This window comes from Ambystoma mexicanum, chromosome 2q (genome assembly GCF_040938575.1).
Source record: "Ambystoma mexicanum isolate Mex_15411 chromosome 2q, UKY_AmexF1_1, whole genome shotgun sequence".
NCBI classification, from domain to species: domain Eukaryota; kingdom Metazoa; phylum Chordata; class Amphibia; order Caudata; family Ambystomatidae; genus Ambystoma; species Ambystoma mexicanum.
The window spans coordinates 75,911,205-75,935,091 of NC_090924.1; the positions used below are offsets into that span (position 1 = coordinate 75,911,205).

The 23,887-nt window shown below is 44.7% G+C and overlaps 1 protein-coding gene across 2 annotated transcripts in view; it reads left to right on the forward strand.

Annotated features, from left to right (window-relative positions):
• DNAAF8 (dynein axonemal assembly factor 8) overlaps positions 1–23,887 on the forward strand; it is a 1,512,143-nt gene that overhangs the window by 1,286,743 nt on the left and 201,513 nt on the right. For both annotated transcript variants that reach the window (XM_069646874.1, XM_069646873.1), the window contains exon 27: positions 5,137–5,257. In XM_069646874.1, coding sequence (XP_069502975.1) covers positions 5,137–5,257 — 121 coding nt within the window. The remainder of the gene's footprint in view (positions 1–5,136; positions 5,258–23,887) is intronic.

The window sequence follows — 23,887 nt, forward strand, 5'->3', positions numbered from 1 at the left end:
TAGGTGATGACCATTTCAAGTTTTCAAACACAAGCAAACACTTCCAAAAGGCTCTTTTCAGAGCCACCACTTCCTCCCAGAGATAAGTGCAATGGTTATGATAGGGCAGCACCCCAAAATGTTAGATGTCCGCGAACTGTCCACGGACTTCTAAAAAATACACAGGGCCCTGCTCCATTTATTTGCCACTTCTATTTTTAAACTGCAAAAGGCGGCTCTGAAAAGAGCCTTTTTTTTATTTTTGTTGTTTTATATTTTTTTTGTCTTTTTATACACGACACACTAGGAGAGCAGGGGAAAGGAGGGTAAGGGGGGGACACCAACCACGGGGATAAGAAAGGGCGGGTGGAGAGAGGAAGATGTAGGGTGGGCCTTACTTAGGTAGTGGGCAGGTCTTCTCGTGCTCTGAGACCATAGTCTCAAAAGCACTACGAAGTCTCTCCTCCCTGCAGAGTACTGTGTCACAGTACATACACACAACTGTGACCCTCGAAAGGTATGGGTCATCAGCATTGCGAATGGCCTTTGAGGCACCTGGAGGAATACGCTGTCCCACAGGAGTGTTGCTTGTGGTGACAGGATCGGAAACGGAGGATGTAGTAGAGGAAGTCAACCTACTACGCTCCTCACAAGGTACAACCTTGCGAATGGCCCCACCGTGGAATGACCTTAGGTGTCGCTTCATAGTTGTCGTACCAAAGCTGTACGAACCAAGCCTCCCGTGACTGAGCACCATTTTGCACTCTTTGCAGGTGACTTTGTCCGCACGCGCCTTGGGTACGTTACCATGAATGGTAAATAACCGCCACACCCAAGAGTCATGGCGAGTGCTGGTAGTAGGGACTTCCAGTACCTCATCCTCTTCATCCTCTTCGTCCTCCTCTACATCCTCACTCCTGTTCCCCTCTTCAGGCCCTTGAGGAGGTGGTAGTGGTGGAGGGGGTGGGAGTGGTGCTGAGGCAGATGTAGCACCAGGTGGAAGCAGAGGATCCATGGTTGCCATCAGGTTTCTGAAAAATCAGGAAGATTGGCAGCCAAGTACAGTGTTCTGTCAGGTAGCCAGAAACACCATGAGAATGAGATCTGGGGTGTGGCCTTTTAGAGGGCTGCTGGTGCGCGCGGACAGATCGAACACCAAAAAAAGGCAAAAGAAAATCCCCAAAAGTATGTAGAAAGTCAGGATCATTGTCTGGGACATTTGCTTTGGTGATTTATTATTATAAAATATTGTGGATTGCCTGAAAAGGTACTTTTAAATTGTTCGTGGACACAAACAGTGTCCGCAATCAGAACATACGCTTAGCGTGGGCGCGGTCACATGATGGCGTCGCGAGCATGTCCGCGAATGGAACGGGTGTCCACAGGACAGCAAATGCACAGGAAGTGTTTTGCGCATGCGCGTTCGTGTTCTACGGACAGTGTTCGGGTCCTCAAAGTAATTAAAAGTGCGACACCAGTGTGCCGGACAGTTACGGACAGGCGCGGTGTTCGTATGACTTGTGGGTGTGGTGCGCATGTGCGTAGATAGTCTACGGACAGTGTTCGGGTCCTGAAACTAATTAAAAGTGCGACACAAGTGAAACGAACAGTTACGGACAGGTGGTTGTTCTTGGAACAGTTTCAACTTGTCTACGAACAATATGGACAGTCATAGCATCCTCAGGACATCCCCATTTTGTTTATTTACGAACATCCCAGGACACTTGATGTGTTCTTGGAATAGTGTCAATCTGACTACGAACAGTACGGACAGGCATAGTGTCCTAAGGACACCCCCATTTTGTTTATTTACGAACATTTCAGGACACCGCGTGTGTTCTTAGAACAGTTTCATCTTGACTACGAACAATACGGACAGACATAGTGTCCTCAGGACATCCCCATTTTGTTTATTTACGAACATCCCTTATTTACAAACTTCATAATAGAATGCTATTTATATCAATGCATTGCTTAATGTACTAAGTAGCTCATGATATTTATTCAAATGATCCCTGACACTTTTTGGTCAACATTATAAGAATCCCTTGTACAGAGCTTTCATGAAAAGTAAATGCACATGTGATGTCATCAGTGATGTCATCAATGACATTTGTGATGTCATCTTTGATGTCCTGGGTGTTAGTCTTAGCAGTGCACGGTGGCGTGAGTTATGGTTGCTTAGCTTACCATAACTGGCGAATTTCAAGGGTTTTTCGTTTTTACTTTGAACCATAAGGTCCATTTAACAAAGTTTTTTTACTGACTAGTTACCTGTTAGGACCCTCGGGACATTACTTGCTACATCATATTTGGACACCCCTCCCCTTTCCCTATATTTTATCCCCTTCACACATAAGACGGTTGCCTGAAATCGGCAAAACACCATAGACTCATTACTAGCTTGCATCTAAAATAATCCTGCAAAGTAGCCAAAAGAACCGAATACACCACATTCCCACCACATATGCTGTACCTCATCTAGTTTCCACCAACACCTAGAGAATACTGGACTCACCTTGGGGTTCATGTTGTGCATTATTACTAATGCACATCTGACATAATGTGATTCCTTCCTGTTGGATTGGCACATCCTTTTCAACTCTGCATACACAATCCTTATGCCCCCCAGATGTTATACTGTTGTTAGCCCTCATTAGATCCCCAACTGCATATTAATTTCACACTCTTATCATCTCACCTGTCTTCTTGATAAAATGGCCTAACATATGACTTACTCTTCCCTAGGCTCGCAGGTGATCCACAAGCACATTCACAAGTACGTTGCACGGGCAGGGCTTCAGATAAGATTTAGCAATGGGGGCATTTTAATTCCTTTTTTAAGTTTGGAATAGTATGGCTCTTTATGGAGTAAAAAAATGAATTCACATATCTTTTCAATGACATACGAAAGGTATGTAGTTCTGAATGCGCATGTAACATGTTTATAATGATTGAGCTGGGTTTTGTAGGAACGTTCATTAGTCTCTGAGTAGGAGAGACATGCCAGCAACATTCTGCAGCTTAAACTTGCCAACACATTTCTGCACTTCACCCCAGATTTGTAAGGCCTGAGATAAAGAGCAGAAACATTTGGTGTAAAAAAAAAAAAAAAGATTTGACGATTTCATTGTCATTTGTGTCAAGCGCAGATGAGACCCAATTTTCAAAAGCAGTGGCTGCCGAAGAGGGGTCGAAATGTGAAAGATCAGGTTCTGAGCAGTGGATATTGGAACAAAGTGTAGAATTTTTCTTGGGACGGTTAAGGACACCTTCCACCCAATTAACACTGACGCCCTCATCACTCTCACTGCCAATCAAAACCTGCAACGTCCTAGATGATGCATGCCCACCTCAGGCTGCGTCCAATTGCATCACCATCCTAGTTACACACTGGCTCAACATCATCAACTCCTGTCTCTCACATGGTACTTTCTGCACTGCACTCAAAACTGGACAAATATCACCCCTGCTGTAAAAAACATCCCTCAATACCATGCTCCTTGAAAACGACTGTTCCATTACTATCCTATTATACCTCACCAAAATCATGGAATGCTTTGTCACTATCCAACTGCAACAACATATCACCATTAACCTACTTAACCGCTTCCAATCTGGCTTTCGACCTGTGCACTGTACTGAGACAGCTACTCTTCACATCCTCAATGACCTCCACAGCATCACAAACAAAGGTCACACAGCACTACCCGCACTCCTCGACCTCTCTGCAGCCTTCGACGCTACAGACCACACCATGCTACTAGACATCGATGAATCTCCATGGCACCATACTCGACTGGTTCACATCCTATCTCACTGACAGGACACACTGTGTCTCCATGCCCCCTTATTGATCAGACCACACTCCTGTCATGTATGGGGACCCACAATGCTCCTCTCTATCTCCACTGCTGTTCAACCTATATCTTGAATCCATTGGACAGACCCTTATCAAACAAAATTTCCATCTCAACCAATCCGCAGATGACACACAAATATACTTCCAAATGTCATCCCCTTCACAACTCAAAACCTGTCTCTCCACCATCACCAACTGGATGGCCACCCACTTTTGCAAACTCAACGCTTGCAAAACAGAATCCCTCCTCATCTGCCCCCTCAAAAGGCACAAACCTGATCTCAAACTATGGATCCAAGAACTTGCCACGGACAACCCACACATATCCCTCTCCACAACTGTCAAATCCCTTGGCTTCACCATTGACCCCCACCTTTCCTTCACACACGATATAGCCACTGTTCCAAAACATGCATTCTACAACTACACCGCCTGCACAAAATAAGACATATCCTTCCTCCTGACGACTTCCGTACCGCAGTCCAACCACTGGTTCTCTCTAAATTGGACTATTGATATGCTCTCCTCATTGGACTCCACAACAAGACCCTTGCCCCCTGCAAGCCATGCAAAACACAGCAGCAGTACTCATCCTCCATCAACCGAAACATTCACACATCACACCCACTCTTTCCCAGCTCCACTTGCTCTTCATGCCCCAGAGAAATGCCTTCAAAGGAGACTGCATTGTGTTCAAGGCCATCCACCTCAACACTCCATCTTATTTTCATGACAAACTCAAACCCAACACCCACACAAACACCCAACAAGCAGCTAACACCTTCTACACATTCCACTCTGCAAACCCACAATCATACAAAAACGACCATTGACCCACTGGGGACATATGGCATGCAACACCCTACCTCTTCTCATACGCACTGCATCCTCTGTAACCACTTTCAGAAAGATGCTCAAGACATACCTTTTCCCCCACACATAACCCTGCCCCCTGCCACTGCTGTCACTTGTTTATCCTAAGATTCCTATCCTTTCCTAAATACATTTTGTAACTACTCTTTTCAACTCCCACCTTTTCAAACTTTTAACCATGTAAGGTGCTCCGAGTAACATGTACCGCCATCCAAAATAAAGTGACTTTTAAATGGTTTTGGGGAAATTGTCTCGACTATCGATAGTATTTTAAGTACCTTGAGACTCTATAGAGCACACCAGTGCTTGAGAAAATGTGTTGTAAGTAAATATTGTATCCTGTTTGGTGTCTAGAGCATGGCAGTATAGCTGAGTAAACCATTTCTTAAGTTTGCCAACCTTTTTGTTTGTTTCTTTTCAAGATTTTTAATGCTCGATCAGACCCTCTGGTGAACCTGGAATTCCGCCGCCAGAGGCAGATAATGAGACAGAAACTAACAAGAAAGTTCAGCTCCCCAGGGTTGCCAGCACATCTTTGTTCGGGTAAGAAAACTGGATTGCAGTTAGTGAACATGTTCTTTTGTATTCCTGCATTTCACAAAGCCAAAGAAGATGAATGATAAAGCTCAGCTTTAAGCTGACATTAATGCAAAGAGCACTCCAAAGAGTCACAGCTGGCATTAATGAGGGTGGAAAAAACCTTTTTCAAGTATATATATATAGAGAATCCTACTGAAACGTAGAAGGTAACATGAAAACACCAAGAAACAGGGACTGTGAGAGGCCTTGACCCCAAGAGGCGATGAAGGTGCACTTAGGTAGCGAAGCAGGTTCTGTCCTTCCTGTTCTCTCTGGTGAAGTCAGTATGAAAATGGCTCTTTTAATTTGTGCTAGAAGTTTGGAGTCCTCTTATAGCATTTACTACAAGTGACCTGTTTAAGCCTTTTGCCATCGGGGATGCTGATACAGACCATATCCATCGCAAAACTAGGTGAACCTGCAATTCAAAAGGGTTCTTAAATAACTGATATTTATTTATTCACTAAGTAGGATGTAGAGATAAGGATGCATTTAGCATACGTTCAGGAACTCCCATACATTTCTTTAGATGTACAGAAACAACAAGGTGTAATTATTTTTTTTTTTTATTGAACCAAACAATAGACAACACAGCGTGATAGCATCAAGACATACACATAAGCAATGTGGATATAAATCTAACAACAGTTTAAGGAAGGATCAATATCAATTCAATTTACCACCGGGGGCGGGGGTAAGTATAGGACTTCCTTTACCCCGGGCACTCACATAAAGCCTATTTTAATGCAGAGACCAAGTGTTCAGACTGCCTGATGCTTGATTAGAGTTTTGACAAACAGGCCTATTGGTCAAATAGTTTTGGTATGGTCCCCAAATGTCGTTGGGCCTAGATGCAGCCGGCATTGTGTTCCTGAAAGTCTCTTCCATGTTGTAGCAATATGCGACATCATGCAACTATGTTTTTATTAGTGAAGGAGGGCTTCTCTCCCATGCTCTACCCACACATCACCTGGCCATCACTAGCAGTAGACCATCTTAGAAAAAGTGGGGTTAGACTGTTTTCCCAATGATAGAGTTACATTTTGTATCAGACATTTCCAACTAGATAACAATTACTGTGTTGAAATGATTTTCAGAAGGGGATGGCTTCCACAAGCATGCGATTACAAAAAATGTTGTCTTGCTAGTATATCTTAAAATGGTAGGATTTCTCAGAAACACCAACATTTAACACAGCAAAAGGGCTTTTATAACGCTCTAGGCCAAAGGTCAATTTGAAAGGGAGAACAGGTTCATAAAAACTAGTCTCTGCTAGCAAATGCTTCTTATAGAGATGCACACATGGCAAAGGCTCACAGACTGATGCCAAGTTCGATAGCAGTGTATCTCTCAAGTAATGAGGGCAGGAGAGTACAGTCTGGCCTCATTCCACCATAATTGCCTGATATTAGAGAAGACATGACTGTGTCATTGGAAGACATTAGGTACAGTATACAAGTAATCAAAAGAAAGTAGGAATAACGATCTGATTTGATTCAGGCGGTGAGCACACCGGACATACAACCTGGAGAGCTGGTTAAAATATGGAGCAAGCGCCACACAGAAAGACCCTTTCTAAGTACAGTCTCCTGTCAATATGATATAAACAGGTCGGAATGATTTGCTCACTGAAGGCAGCAGAGTATGAACGTTGTGAGACCTGAGCAATATAAAAGGTATTCGAACAACTGCCATGTTTCAAAAGCAGGGTTTTCCAGAGTGGAAGAAGAAAAGACGAAAGGTGTTAAAATATGTAGAACTGGGGTTAATGAAGGAGAAAGAAAAAGGGAACCCAACATAGAACGTGCCCACAATATTCCAGCAGAACTTGATGCATATGGACCAAGTGAAGATGATAGCCATGAAGAAGAAACACAGAACCAGGGAGGGGTAAACATTCAGTTTTCCTACTGAGAAGGTTAGCATGTGATTGAAGAATGCCCACCGGTTTAAAAATGGAACTACATAGCCTAAATATCAATTCATATCATATGTACCATGACAACGTTCCATGACCTAAATTGGGGTCCCACAGTGGGTTGGTTGATGGGGCTGGGTGCCACCCTGAGCTTGTGAGGGCTGGGCCCAGAGGAGGTACATAGAAGGCCTCCAGACAACCCTCACTGGGTCCCTGCACTAAGGCAAGGGAGTCACAGGAATGCTCAACCCCCTTATCTGAAATGTTTGTATGCCCTAATCCACTGTCTCCAGATGCCCTCTTGTTGATAGCAGTGCACCAAGTTAATCTCAGTTACCTGGAAGTCCATCTGTGGCAATTTGCGTGGTGAAGGTGATTTGGTGGAGTGTTTTCTGAAGTTGCTTTGAGGTGGATGTATACCGAGAAAGAAGAGGTTCACCTGCCGGGTGGTTAGCCTGTTTATGCTTTCTATAAGAAGAGTTAACAGAGGAGTATTGGAAGGAAGGCATGGTATCAAAGTAAGACAGACATAAATGATCACAGTTTAAGGGTGTTCATTAAATTGTAAAATGGGTGTGATAAACGCCTAATCTAAACCTAAATCTAAGATGGGAGCAAGCTATGATCATCAAATAATAATAATAATACAGTCCTGGTGGAGTCTATTGCCAATCCTTACCGCTATACTACAAAATAGTGTGGGACATTGTTCACAAGAAAAGAAAGAAGTGTTCACAAATGATAAGTCAGGATGTTATGGCCGGGGTCTCCCTTCCCCACGTTTCTAGCACAGGATAAGAGCAAAGCACATTCCTGGGCTTCTCCGGAACGAGGTTACAATTGCTTCTACTCAATATCAGGGCCTTCTGTACACAAGTCTCTTTCATGCAAAGTATCTTGCTCCAGAGGGCCTGATATGCCATAAACAACAAAACAAAAGTTCCTTCTGTAAATCTTCTCGTCAGGCGATTACTCTACACCCTTGGATCCCTCTCAGCCGGGCTCCGATCCTTTTCTCTATGTTAGCCTCCCTCAGTCGGGCTTAGACCAACCCCCACACTGTGGACAGTCCTCAGTCGGGGTCACGTTTGTCATTACAATGCAGGTCACTTAGCCTTTCAATCAAAGTATCATCATCTTATAATATCCAGAAGTCTGTCTTTTTAAACAACCATTTGGTTTACTTCTTCTACTTTACTTAGATCCCCCTCATTCGGGCTCAGACCTTCCCTCACCGGTTTCCCAAAGCACTTGCCAATTCAAACAGAGATTTCTGAGGGGGAGTCATGTCTCGCTGGGTCACTCTGTTATTCTATGGTAGATTCGGGTTTCCCAATATCACAGTTCGTACGGCGCTCCCCTGGCTGGGCGCAAACGCCAGCTTCACACATCCCTCATATGGTTCACTCTTGGGATTACTATGGTCACAGCAGTATTACTGTTCAGCTTAACGCGCAGGCATCCCTCAGTCGGGTTCGCACTTGCCTCCACAACTTGTCAAAGACTTTCGAATGTACAAGGGATTTGGCTTGACCCTCGTATAACCTCTTTCACACTCCCCGCTGGCCTCCCCTAAGGCCTCTTGGTACTTGTAGTTTCTACAACAACCAAAGACTTTCGACTATGCACGGGATTCAACTTAACCCATTGCAGGACCACTTCGCTTTCCCAGTTGAACACATTCTCCTTGCTCAGGAGCGGGCATCAGTTAGAGTCCTTTGATTGAGCACTGACATGGTGCCGGACCACTCTAATTCTGATACTAATAATACATATGAAAGACCTTTGCATTTCAGTCTTCTTTCTTCCTACAATGTTGCTCTTCTTAAGCGTTGAGCCCGACACACTCCGGTCTATTATCAGCTTCCTCCGACTCACCAGCTGTGCCAAACTCTCTTGGCGTCTCTTGCTTCTGGAGCAAAGGACGGTACCACGATGGCAACCGCTTCTCCCTGCCCTGGCTATCAGTGCGGGAGGGTCCCATGTACCGCTGACATCCTCCGCACCTTTCGCCAGCTGCGATTCCCGGTCTTAGGTTTCCCTTCTCGGAGGCTCAGCGGGTCTAGTTTAGAAAGAGGAAGGGCAATGGTGTCCTTATCGTCCTTTCAGGTCTCGCCGCCTTTCTCCTCCGATTGAACTGCTGTCCTGGAATAGCTGCTTCCTCGTGCGTTTGGCCTTGTTCAGTGTGTGCTCTTGTGCTCTGCCTTTTATCCCTATGGGGAAGGGAAAGGGCAGTCAGGTATAGTAGTGTAGTTATCAGCAGTTGCCTGACTCTGCCTGACCCTTGTATTGTGACATGTCAGGCAAATAGCTCTAGTGTTAGTCCGTTTTCTTTCACTGTGTGAGTTAGTGTTTGTGTAGGAAAGTAGGAGCGGGCTAGAGGTTCTAAATATCCTATGGGGAATAGGTATCATATGGAAGGGGAAAATGTGTCTCACAGTTCGGTGTCCCACTTCCACTCCCCGAAGACCCCTCATCCAGGTGATCATCCCGCACTGGTCCACCCCCAGGAACTGGATCCAATAGCGATGGCCGTGTCCTGGCCACTTGAATGACAGATTTCCGGGGATTAGTACGTGAGACACCTTTGGGTTTCTCACAGTATTCACTGAGAGAGTGTAAGGAGTTAGCACAAACAGGAAATCCATGCGCCCTAGATCTGGTGTGGTACAGGAAAGACGTTACATTACATCGGAGTATGTCAAAATTCTCCATGTCAGACCCCCTGGATGTCCACACTGCAACTTGCTAGATGAAGTGTTTTTGGCTACGCAATCCAGGCCTGCATGAGATTTATTTGATTTTGTAAATGGTTCTTGTTATTGAACTATCATTAGTAAGAAGAATGATTATTGAATTTTGTATATTTTGGAATTTATAAACCTGAACTCAAGAGTGTTACAGACTTGGTAGCCCAAGCTTCTGTGTTGAGGAAGAGAAGTAGTGTATAGGGAGTTGCAAAATAAATATATTTTCCATAACAGAGTTGTTTAATGGCCTTCTGATGGTGGGACACGTAGCTGGGAGAGGCTGAAGCTCAGGATGGGGGCTTTACAGTGAGTGCAGGTGTGTCCATGGAGAGCAGAAGCTTGCTGAACACAGCCGCCGGTAGAAGTCTAGTTGGCACCTGCCTGACCCTGAGTGAGGCAGAGCGTGACAATCTCAGCTCTCTTTCCTCCAAGCTCAAGGACTTCAGCAGCATGCACCAGACAAACCACTAATAAGTTAATTGTGGGGAGGGAGGACCCAGAGCAGAGGCAACTTGAGCGTCCATTGAAAGTACTGCACCATAAAGAGAATGTAAGAAATCTGAGGCAGTGGTAAGGACAATGCAACGTCAACAGATTTTGGATGTATGGACTCTTTTTTGTACATTCAAGACAGAACAGATCAGAAGTGAGTGACTGGATGGGAGGAGCAGCTGCATTGAAGCCCAGTGCTTATGGTATTCCTGACTGTTGCGGCCACAAGCACTCAGCTTCTACCCTAAGGAAGGAGCAGATCAGTAACCAATTTTGAGCCTCAACATAATCTTTAAATTGTTGACCAGTTAGCTGACTAGTGGATCATTTATATTCATGAATGGGCCAGCTCACCCATTTTCATGAGTGCATATGGAGCCAGCAGTAGGCAGCAGGCTGTATCCCTTTCTGCGTGCCTCTGGGCGGCTGTTGTGCAATAAGACACTAACTTATTCTAACCCTAACTCGAACAAGCAAGCTATTGAAAAGGTTAACCCTGCCCCCCAAATGTATTATAATCACTCAAATTAGCTTTGACTAATTATTTTTTATTTTATTATTGTGCAATTTAGTTTACATTTAAACTTTTCAAAGAAAAAACTGTAAAAACGCACTTAATAATCAATATTAACAGCCAGCAATAATGATATCAATAAAGCATGTCAAAACATATAATATAGTACATAACATTTATATTCCACAATTACACTCCTAAGATCCTAAAATAGTTAATTACAGCAAAAGTTAATGATATTTCATTAGTATTACAAATACCAATCCACAGCCAGGAAGGCAAAACGTCATCCCTACCTTGAACACACTGTACAAAAGTCTTATGTCGAACTGTTGTTAAAGCTAGACATTCAATACATGAATGTGTTAGAGTCTCGACATACTCATTACAGTAGCAACACAGTCTATGTTCTTTTGGGATTTTGGTTCTAGCCGCCAAGATCTCATTTGTCGGATAAAGACTAATAGCCTTGACTAATGGTAATTCACATGTGGGTCATATTGTACTCCCTGCGGTCTGTAGGAATTGTTCCAACATATTTGGAGGAGGATATTGAAAAGGCACATAAACATTGCTGGTAGTTTCTTCATGTGTCACTTTGTTTTTTCAATACAGAAAAATATGCCATTAAGTTCATGGGTTGAGTTAATTTTTCTGAGGTTGAGTAGGGAAACTGCACGTCTGGCAGGATTTTAAAGAGTTTTCGAGGCCTGGTTTTGCTCTTCTCATTTGTTTTGGGAGCACCAACTGCGGGTACAGATTGGATTCGACCTCACCCAGATATTGTACTTGCCATTCTATCAGGTGCCCAAACCACTCTTGGTTTGTTCTCCAGGGGTAAGCAAGGCCCTCCTTCTGTGGCGGTAAAGCTCTCGGATACTGGCAAACTGTATTTCCGTTACTGCCACTTGGTCTGGTGGAATTACCGCCAGATTACAAGTGGCGGTGGCAGAGTAAATCCCAATTTTTTCAGAGCCCATTGGACTCCATGTGACTTTTTCTGTGGAATTACCATGGCTGAATTTCCGCCGCAAATGGGCAGAAAGTCGGCAGATTTACTTCCAGCTCAAGGATGGAGGTGAATCCTCTGAATTTCCGCCAAACTTGTATTTGGGCGGTGCTTGAATGCAGCAGTATATGGTGATCCCGACGCACTTTTCCCTCACCGCCCAACTCGTAATGAGGCCCTTTAAGGGGACTACCACCAATAAATAAATGTAGGTCATCAATTTCTCTTGTCATCCTGCTCTCCCTCCTTGCCAACTGGTCGGGACAGTCTACATCCGCAGGCAGGTCGGAAAAAGCTGGCTACAAAAGATAGCTACCACTTTAAAACTTGAAATATTGGAACTCTTTTACACGCGCGCTACCCTCCGTGCGCCAGTTCCAACCTTCCCCCAAACCCAGTTCCAGTTTTTTCCGCCTACTGGGCGAGTTGTAATTGCTGCACTCCTTGACATCCTACATTTTTGTTTTGTGTGGCATTACCTTTAGCTGTTAACTCCCATTTTGGATTTGATGGTGCCTCTCTCTGACCTATGCGTATTCTACAGGGTTAAAGCAATGCATCCGATATAGGATGCAGTTCTCGGCCGACCTCTACATCATGCCTGTGTCCGGTATGTGGGGATCTATCACCCATTGAATTAATGTGTATTTTTCAGTGGAATTCACCTGAGATCTCTGTGAAGCTGCCTTTTGTCCATGTCAGAGCTGGTACCAGTAACGAAGGTGACTGAGGACTTTAAAACTAGGAAGGAGGCCGACATTGGTAAGAGGAAGTCTGTGCCTGCAGGTGGATTATGTGATTCTGCACTCGTCTTTGGTACTGAGGTGAAGACCACAATCCCAGTTACGAGGTTTTAGCAGGGCCATTTTAGGGGAAACCCTGGGCGATTACATTTGCAACTACACCTGGGCATCACTTGGTGGGTGAAGGCAAGTACTCCTGGGTGGGACAAGAACCAAACATGGTCACTTGCTACCGGAGGATCTGTTCAAACCTGACAAGATCATCATGGTACTGAGGAAGAGCTCTTATGCCTTGAAGGAAAACAGAACAGGCAAGATTAGCTTTGGAGAGGTAAGATCCTCCAGGGTTGATTTGGTACAAACTGAAACCCTTCTTGCTGCATCGGTATCCAAACTGGCTACACCAGCAAAAGTTTCAAAAACATCAGTACTGAAGAAAACCGACATGGTCTCTCTCATCATTGAAGGGACAAGGCTCATTATCAATCAACACCCAATTCATTACCAGCTTCTCTGAAAAGACACAAGAAAAATAGTGTCAAAGGAAAGATGCAAAGAGAGTGCCTCACTACAGATTGATCAAATTGAGCTGTAGATCTGTCTTCTGACTCAGATGAATTTGATCCAACAAGATTTTTCACAGTACCTCTGGAGAAACTGTTTAGTATTCCGGTCAGGTTTAAGACCCCAGAGATTTTGCCTTTGTTTTCACCCGAGTTTCAGGAAATATCATCTGAACCTGCACAGCGACACCTCAATTGGTTTTGATGAATATGCAGGTTCCTAGGCCCGTGGTGTTCAATATTTATATCCCCACAAGCAACTCGAGGCCTATGGAATTGTCAGACCGATTAGATTCTTCAACATCCATTATGAAGACGGAAGAAGAGCAAGGCGGACCTTCTGCAATGGCAAAAGATGTTACAGCAACAATACCTGGAGACCATGTTGTCAGAACCATGTCTGGAGGTTTTGGCCCAATGGATAAGAGAAAAATCAGGACTTTCATAGGACTCACCAGCACCTCCACCAGTTCTGCTAATACTGATGTGTGGGGGATCTGATTTGCCAAATAAAAAACAGGAGGTGTCTACTGACACCAAGCCTCTGAACGTGAACACCCATCACTTTCACCTTCCAAGATGTATTATGAAACCTTTTTAAAGGCCCTGCAAGCTCTTTAGATTTTCCTGATGTACAAACCAGAGGTGTCAGGTTTATTATGGAAAATTGCCTACACAACAGACCAAGGCAATACTGTCAATAGATTCATCGGTGATGGAGCAGGCGCTATGGCATTGGGCCAAAACCCCATTCAGCCTCATCCATTTCAAAAGCTCTGGACTCTAGGTATAAAATTCCTAAGGAAGAGCCTTTTGTACTGATGGCAATCCTACCGGCATAGTCCTTGGTGGTTTCAGCAGCCATGGGGTCTAAAGACAAAGTGCCATCACCATCCCCAGGATCAGTGTTGGACAAGAATAGTAAAGCATGGGAAACACAAAGGAATAAATCCTATGTCAATATGTCCTTACAGCCTAAATGGATGAATGCATCCGTAGTACTAACAGGCTTTAACATCCTTAATTGGGAAAACTTAGAGAGGTGTAAAGAGTTTCTCCAACAGGAGGTTTCTGATGAGTTTGCCTTCTGGATTTCAGAGGTAAGAGAGGCTGCTTTACAAAAACTGAAAGTAACAAAGGACTTAACAGATACCACAGCAAGAGCCATCACTGGAGCAGTCTTTATGTACAGAAATGCTTATTTATTGGCTACTTCACTATACCAGAATATTCAAGATAAGGTGTTAGATATACCTTTTGACTTTAAAAATGTGTTTGATCTGTCGACGGACGAGGTAATTCAAAAATGCAAGGTGAGTGTTTACTGCAGCAAAGTCTTTGAGTTCCATCTCTGTAAGAGTCTTATATCTTTTAAATCATGCACAACATCTAATAGTAGTGCAGCTTCCTCCACAACCAAGCCTCATTATTCTTCAATGAAAACAAGGTACACACCAGAGGTGAAACAAGGTGTTGGACCTTCAACAACCACAGCACAGAATCCAAAACAGTCTATTTGACTTCCATTCGAAGATCTGCACATTGTGACAGATGGCCTCAATGAAGCAAAGAGACTTGTCCTTACTTCAAGGGTTTTTATTATTATAGCAGAGTAGAGCTATGGTGTGGTTCTTTAAAGGTTCAGTATGATTGCAGAACAGACAGACATTGGTTGTAACACAATGTGTACCTGCAGGAAAAGAGGTTTGGGAAGGTGGTGCTATGGTTGTGCCCCCCAGACTCCCCTTCTCTCTCTCTCGTCCCTTGGGATTTTTGCCTCCCTAGCCCAGGCATCCGTAGCCTTGGTTAGTTTCTACAGCACGGTAACCCCTAACAGCTGATTGCCAACTTCATCTAAGTGGGAGTCCCTGTGGCACTGGCTATCTATCGCCCTCTTGCACTTCCTACCTATCCCTACACTACCACAGATATTTATTCTAGAGGGTGGTGTTTGTGTGCCTCCTGATCTTATCACTCCCATTCTCTTTACTACTCTAATCCTCCCCTTACTCCCTCTGTTCTACCAACTTCACCTACCTTCTCTTCTCCACAACTCTTAGATATCGGTACATTTTCTCCATATCACTCTCTCCTCTTCTCTCTACCTTCTCCATACTACTATGAGTTTTCCTGCTCTTCTCCTAGCACAACTACTTCTGGTACTATTACTACTATCACTCTAACTACCACAACCAAGGTCTTTACTACCACTGTCCGCTACTATTATTTCCACTGCTCTTCTATTCATGAAACTCAGGGATATGATGCCCTGCTCACCACTTACTATTCCCTATTAATGAAACTCAGGGATATGGTGCCCTGCTGATCCCTTCACTATACTCTATTCAGGAAACTCAGGGATATGGTTCCCTGCTACCCCTTCACTATACTCTATCCATGAAGCTCAGGGATATGGTGCCCTGCTCACCCCTTCACTATACTCTATTCAGGAAACTCAGGGATATGGTGCCCTGCTCATCCCTTGCTATTCTCAATTCAATAAACACAGGGATATGGTGCCCTGCTCACCCCTTTAGTATTCTCTATTCAGGAAACTCAGGGATATGGTGCCCTATTCATCCCTTCCCTATACCCTATCCATGAAACACAGGGATATGGATCCCTACTCACACCTTCACTATATCCACTCTCACTACACTCACTCCCTTTCCACTTGTATAATACACCCTGCTCCTTGCACCCCACTTCTTCACCCCCACTCTGCTAGTCTCACTCTCTGCTAACACTCAGTCCCTCTCACACTAACTACTACAGTCACTTCTACTATCTCCCAAACTATGTTCAGTCTTTCTCTCTTACTCCCATCTCCTAAACTCCCCCTCCTCACTTCCTGCACTACAACACAATACATTACATTACAGATCACTGATATCACTCTCTGCCTCACCTCTCTAACCCTCTCTTCTGCCATCCTTTCTCTGCCTGGTCTCTTGATCGCTCTCCAACTCCACTTGTGACCTCGCCCATACAACCCACACTCTGCCTCTGCTGCTGTCTGCTATAAATAGTACAGGACTCTGTATGCAGGGACTGTCTCACCTCCCCTTTGGTTTCAGTACTCAACTGATTCCCTTCACCAATCAGTGACTGCCTTTTCCCCAGCTGGAGGACTGCACAGCTGGTAGGCTTTAAAAAGCCTTCTTATCCCCTCCCCCTTTTCCAGCACGATTTTACAAGCAGTTTGGTGTTTCTCTGCCATGCTCTAGGCGGAACTCTGCAGCCTCATGGAATTAGGAGCAGGGCTCCAAAGCGGAGCTTGTCAGCATTACTCATTCTCTCCACTCGGACCTCACATGCGGACGGGCAAGCCCTTCCGGCAGCTGGCCCCGCAGGACACCATCACTACGGACTCCCCCCTGGAGGACTGGGGGGGGGGCACTCTGGACAGCCACAGCATCCATGGAGTCTGAACCCGGCAGTAGCAGGAGTCTCATATCAACTGGCTGGATCTGAAAGCCATCTGGCTAGCTCTCAAAGCTTTCCTTCCGCTCATTGGGGGCAAGATTGTCCTTATCCAGACCCACAACTCCACCAGGATGTACTATGTCAAAAAGCAGGGGGGTACCAGGTCCCCTCCACTGTGCAGCCTAGTTTTTCTCTTTGGAGGGTGAGTAGTCTGCTTCTCTGATGAGTTGGATGCGGTTTGGTGGTGTTATTTCATAGTCTGCTGGCAATTCTGCATTTCGTGACTTTAGTGTGTTCCCTTCCAGTGCAGGTTTTTCTGGCTGCTTACTGTTGCATTTTGGGAGATGTAGTTCTGGAAAGACAAAAAGAGAACTGTAGCGAGCTACTGTATCGAGAGGCATTGAGAATATATGCATGCCATCAGTGTTGTCATAACTAGCACAACAGGGGTATTTTTCGATGACCAATGGCCCCCAACCCTCACTAAGCATACCTGGGGCAGGGCTTGGTGTGAGTTATGTTTTCCAAAGCCTCCTGCTACAGACTCAGAAGTGTCCCTCTCCCCATCCCTCTCTGACCGAGTCAAGACCCTGACCCTGCAACAATGTCATCAGTTCCAGTACATGTCAAGGAACACACATCCCTGGTAGCAGGAAAGATTGCAACATTCCTACATCACTGGGAAATAATCACTAAAGAGCAATGGAAGCATCATCCGTCTAGGCTATTCTCTGACCCTTCCTGCTACTCCACCATGCTCTACCCCAACGCTCCAAAAATCATATCCGGAGCTACTCAGATAGATTAAAATACTTCTGTCCTTGGGAGGAATAGAATTGGTCTCAGAAAATAAATAGGACAGGGATTTTATTCCAATATTTTAACATTCCAAAAAAGAACGGCAGGATAGGGCCAATCTTTAATCTGAAGCAATTCCTTCTAGTGGATACTCTTCATTTGTTAACTGTGCCTCAGATCTTGGCAGCTGTCCAGTATAATGACTGGATGACGTCTCTAGATCTCCAAGATGCTTCTTTTCATATTCGTATTATAAAGCACCATCAGCACCTGAGAATTACAATGGGAAAGAACCATTAACAATGTGCATGTCTCCCTTTTGGTTTAAATTCCCAGAGTCTTCCCAAAGGCATTGCCAGCACTGGTGGCACACATGTGGTTGAAGAAGGTGCACCTTTACCCCAACCTAGACCATTGGCTGATAAAGGCTTAGTCCCACGAAGACGTGATACAGAAGGTGCAATTGACATGTGATACACTGCTCGAGTTGGGATACAATGAATGCGTCCAAGTCAAATTTAGTTCTATCACATAGAATTCAATGTATTGTAGCGGTGATAAACACTACGAAATGCCAGGACTTCCCTCCAATAGATAGGGTCTTGGCAGTACAACGAGTAATTTCTATTTTCATGACTCAGAAAACGCTGTTGGCTTGGTGGTTTCAAAGACTACTAGGCCAGATGGCATTTTGCACCTATCTAATCCCTTACGCAAGACTACGAATGTGCACCATACAATTGGATCTCGAAAGCTGCTGGAATCCGCTATCTGATCCTCAGAGCATGGCGATTTCTGTCCCTGCTCACTTTCAGGAATCAATGGTTTGGTGGAACACATCAGAAAACCTTTTGATATAGTGTCTCCTTTCCAACCTCCCCATCCTCAAATCATGGTGACAACAGATTCCTCAGAGTACGGTTGGGGTGCTCATTGTCGTCATCTAACAATGCACATCCTTTGGTTAGACCAAGATACAAAGGACCATACAAACGTTTTGGAGCAGAGAGCCATTCTCTATGTGCTAAAGTCCTTTCTACCCTCCGTTCAGGGAAAGGTGGTGCACATTTTTGCAGACAATAGTGCTGCTATCACCGTCTCCGTCATAACCTGGGTATCACTGGTAAAGCTCTGGCGTGGCTGACTTCTTTCCTGTCCAACCGACCCTCCCAGGTCCAACTTGGGTCCTTCCACTCCGACATCTTTTTCTCTATCTGTGATGTCCCCCAGGGATCTAACTTCTCTCCCTGGCTGTTCAACTAATACCTGGCACTCCTTGCCCACCGCATCGCTGCTCTCTGTCCCAACTTTCAGTGCTATGCGTATGATACCCAGCTCATTTTCAGGCTACCCTCGGCCTCCTCCTCTCCTTCCCTCATCTCTGACTGTCTGTCTGCCATCCAGGAGTAGTGTGCCGCCAACGACCTCTGCCTTAATGCCAGTAAGACTGAGATTCTACTCATCTGCACACCCACTCCCTCCTTCCCTGCAGCTCTCTGGCCGGCCTCTCTTGGCCCTCTTTCTATTCCCACCTGCAAGGCTAAAAACCTCGGGTCATCTTCGACTCTGCACTCTCCTTCTCCCCTCATATCTCTGACGTCTCTAAGGAGTCACACTACCAACTGCAACTCCTTAGAGGTATTCTTCCTTTCCTCTCCTTTCCCCAGAAGCTCACTGTCGCCAGAGCCCTGGTCCTCTCTAGGCTGGACTATTGTAACAGCCTCTATCTAAATCTGCCTGCCTCTACTCTCCGCCCTCTGCATTTTATCCAGGACAGGACTGCGAGACTTGTCCTTGGCCTCAAGCTCGGGGATTGTATCTCTCCAGGACTGAAATCTCCGCACTGGCTCCCAGTGGCTGCAAGGATTAAGTTCAAAACCCTCTGCATTGTACACAAGCCCTTCTGGGGTCTGGGGCTGCAATACCTTCAACTCTCTCTTCTTAAATATCTTCCTTCTCGAGCTCTTCACTCATCCGCCTCCAACTCCCTCAGGGTCAGTCGCTTCTCCAAGCAATGAGTTGGTGGCAGATCACTCTCTTCGGTAGGGGCCTCTCTCTGGAACAGCCTTCCTGCCTCCCTGAAACTCAAGGAGAACCATCTCCGGGTCCGGAAGCACCACAAAACCTTCCTCTTTGCTTCTGCTTTCTCTCCCCCTCTCCCCTGCTGAATTCCTCACTGAAACTGCACTTGTTGCCTGGCCACCCTTTCTGATCTCTGGCCCAGGCCCCATCATTTGTCCACCTGCACTGCCTCCCTGGCATCCCCTGCACCTGGGGACCGTTGTTCTGTATCCCTACAGTCCCCCTACCAGCACTTATGTCTGCACTTCCTTGCACTTGCCATCAACTGGCTGTTTATTTATTTATCTTATTTATTCCACTTTTCCTTTTCCCCCCTTCCCATGCACTTGCACGATCTGAATGACACCTGGCCTAGTAGGATCGTTGTCTGTCCTCCCTTTGTTTCCCCCCATTGCCTTGTCGCGCCTTGAAACACCTGTGTATAGGCGCGTTATAAATGCCATATCATATCATATATCTATGTTTTATGTACACAAACAATGAGGGGAATCAATCCTGTTCACTGTGTCTTCTGGTCGGAATAAATGGTAGTGGGTCATGCAAAACCACACCCCCCTGGTTTGCCTGCCCTGCAATCCTTGAATTTAAAATTGCAGTGCAGATAACCCCGGGGGAAAGGGGACGTGGATAACAAAGTAAACCAGCTCCTGCTTGCTGCCAACTGAGGTCTTGAAACATCTTGACAACTTGCTCTGACCTGTGAAAAAACATATGTTGATTACAATTCACCTTGTCTATTTTATTGGTCTATCTAATATGTGTGAGTGATTAATTCTAACTCTCCACTATACCTGTAAGCCTTTGCCTGCTGCTGAAAGGCTAATGTGAGTTCATTTCCTTGCTCTTCTTCAGGTTTTGAACTTAACTCTAGAACTTGTCCTCTTTTGATATTTGATTCCTGCTGTCCTTGTCCTCTTTGAGTTCCCAACGAGAGCTGATAAACTCATCGACTGTATTCTATGACCTAAAATCCCAATGGATGCCTGTCTCTACCTTCAGACCTTCAAAATAGAAATACTGAATTCCTTTATAACACGGACTACCTGCCGTGTTTTAACTTTGAACTTAAAACTTTTTCTGTAGTCACTTTTCACTTAAAATCATTATTTTCTCAAACTCCACTTAGCTTTATTTCAATTAAAATAGGCTCTGCAAATGTTCTTTCCACACTCTTGCCTCAACCCGCGCTCTCTGGTGCTGCCCGCGATGAACCGCAAGTTCCTCCGACGTACTTGAAGCCTGTTACGGTACGATCAAAAGGAAGCAACTGAATTCAGTTCATTACGTGATACGCAAGAGGCTTTTATGCGCGCTGGTAGGTCCTTTCGTCTAACCTTACAGTTTGTGGGCGCCTATTACGGAGATCGCAGAGAAACGAAAACAAAACTAAGTCTCTGCCTCCTCCTCTGGCAAGCGCTCAAAAATTAAAAGTATGCACGATGCAGCCTAATAGTAATTAATGTAACTAAAGAAAAAATGCATGCATAACTTAAAATAAATTGCATACAACGAAAACAGTTCATAGTAGTTGCTCATACAGTGATAACCAAAACATTTAATTTAGATTTATCTCGCGTGGTGTTAGATTTCATTAGTAACATTTCGCAGATAATAAGTGGCATTAACCTCTCTAATCTGCAGCATTTTTACAGTCGTGGATTTTTGCCTAACTCACTGATTGCTATAAACTTCTCATTTTCACTTAGCTTCCTTTAGTTGCTGTAATCTGTGTCAGCTGCTTGAGTTCTACTCTTGGTACAGACTTGCTGCTGAAGACTCTAGTTTTTCATGGAACATTTTCTCAATTAAGTCTTTTCCTCAGAGGCAACATTTCTGTGACCTTCTTTGCTGGTGTTTTGAGTGAAAGGCAATTTAGAACCTTTCCCAAGATTCCAAACTACATTACAGTTACTGCTGAACTGATCGGCTCTAAGAACTACTGATGCCATCTTGAATCAGGATCAAACCTCAATCCTTTAATGTTCTCGTTAAGGAAAATGGAATTTAAACACTTTCTCATTAATACAACAACAATCTTTCTAGGTTCTTAAAGATTTCGTGTGTTTAGCACCTGCCCTGCATCGCCATAGTCCTTTCTTGCCCGGTAAATAAAATGGGAACCTGACACACCTGGAGAGTAAGATAAATACTTTGTGGCTGACATCTTGAGCAGGACAGTGTCCGTTCTGCACAAATGGGAACTAAAACTTTTGTTTGTGAATGGGGTCATCCAGTGATGGATTTAGCTGCAACCAAGTACAATGTTCTCTGTCCCCAATTATGTTTAGTCTGGTCCCAAATAGTTGGGAAGGAGGGAGAGCAGGATGAGAGAGAAATTAAAAATTACCTTCATAGTGATTTAGGCTCTCTTAGTCCTTGCGCTCCCTCCTTCACAATACTCACCCAACCACGGGCCGTAAAAAAATATACTTAATAACAAACCTCTAGTAGGCAAAGCTGGAAAAAAGGAAATGGACCTTGGTGTTCGGGTTGCTGACGTTTGGCTGGGGTGTGGGATGTGCACGCAGAGGGATGCACATGCGTAAAGGAGTTCCAAAACATTTCAGGTTTTAAAGTGTCAGCTATCTTTTATAGCCTGATTTTTCCTACACCCCTGCGGATGCAGGCTGTCCCAACCACTTGTAAAGCAGGGAGAGCAAATGAATGTTGGTGTGCACAGGCATCTGAAAACTGAAAGATCTCCCCTTAACAGCAATATATTACCCATGTCCTCCTCTTATAGCTTGCATCCCCAGAGCATTTTGTGTTGTAGGACTTCATGATGGAGCATCACGCTCTGGCATACAGCTTTTGACCATCCTGGAATCTCGTGATGATTCTGTTTTAGTTTTTATAAGAGGCCTCTGTTCCAGTGGTCAGTGTCCTCCTCAAACCAAGCTAAATGTGGGTACTCTTGAGCTACCTTTTTGGTCATCATTAGTAACTTGTTATTTTAATGACTATACTGTTCACTGGCCTATCCACCACCACCACCATACCACATATAAAACGTATCTTCCATGCCAGTGCTCGCCTCATAAAAGGTCTCTGTAAATATGACCACTTAATGCTTAAGCTCATTGAAGTTCACTGGCTACCGCTACAAGCATGCATCCCCTTCAAAGACAGATGCATCGTTTACAGAGCTTCCACCATGGAATCTGGTACAACTCACTGCAGTAGCCGTTTTACTGCATTTTTCCATAGCATTTTTTATGAGGAGCAAGCCCCACTTACCCCAATTCTACACCCCACATCTCACTCAACCCCCTCTATTCTAAAATCTAATGAAAATTAAACCCACTCTAAGAAGTGCTGCAAAAAATGTGGTTGACCAAATGAAGTGCAACGGCCACAGTGAATTGGGCAAGTACCTCACCATGCATGCTCCTTCCTAATAGCAGAGAAAGCCACCCTCTCTGGTCGTTTCCGCATCACTAGGATTCGCTTGAAATTACCACCTGGTAAAAGCAGGCAGATTCCATAGGAATCAATTATAAATGCCTCCTGCAATTATTAATTGCGGGAGGCATTTACATTCTACTTATAACATGTTGGAAAAGTGAACAGTGAAGGCGATTATACCCATGTTTTACCCGTCCATTATGTGGTAGAAAGGGGGAAAACTGCACAGACGGGACCTTTTGCACAAAATTGCAAACAGAGCAGGTCCCCAGCATGCAGTTAACAGGGGGGACAAACATAATCCTCAGAGCCTCCATTTGATCGACACTGGGTGGAGCAAGACACCCCAATTATAAACAAATTGTATAATTATGAACTCTGCCCCTGAATACATGGCTGTTAGGGTCGTGGGAAGGCTGGGGTTGAGAACCAGACTGAGGTCAAGGACATTAGCAGGCAGTAGAATGCAGTCAGTGGCTGGGTGCGATGGTTTAGTAAAAATCTTCAGTTTCCCTTAACACTCAATCACAGAGATCAGCTGAGTTCAGCACACAAAATGAAGGATTGGGCATCAACCCAGAGCAACATGGTGGCTCACCTCTGAGAAACTCTAAATTAGAATGTTGACTGCAGGTTGGAGGTGAGCACAATTTCCAAATGCCTTTCATCAGTATTCATTCTGAAGAGCAGACATACTTTGGGCCTTCTCTTCTGAGGCCTATTTGGGAAGAATCAAAAAGGAAAGGAAGAAAGAAGAAACCAGGAATGCATGCTGCTTCAGTAACTGGTGGGAGGGCAGTGTGTTAGAGAGCAAAAGCAATTTGATTTCAAGCCTGAGCAAGCGTTTTGCAAAAAAAGACTGAACTAGAGCTGCTTAGGAATTGACTCTTCGTT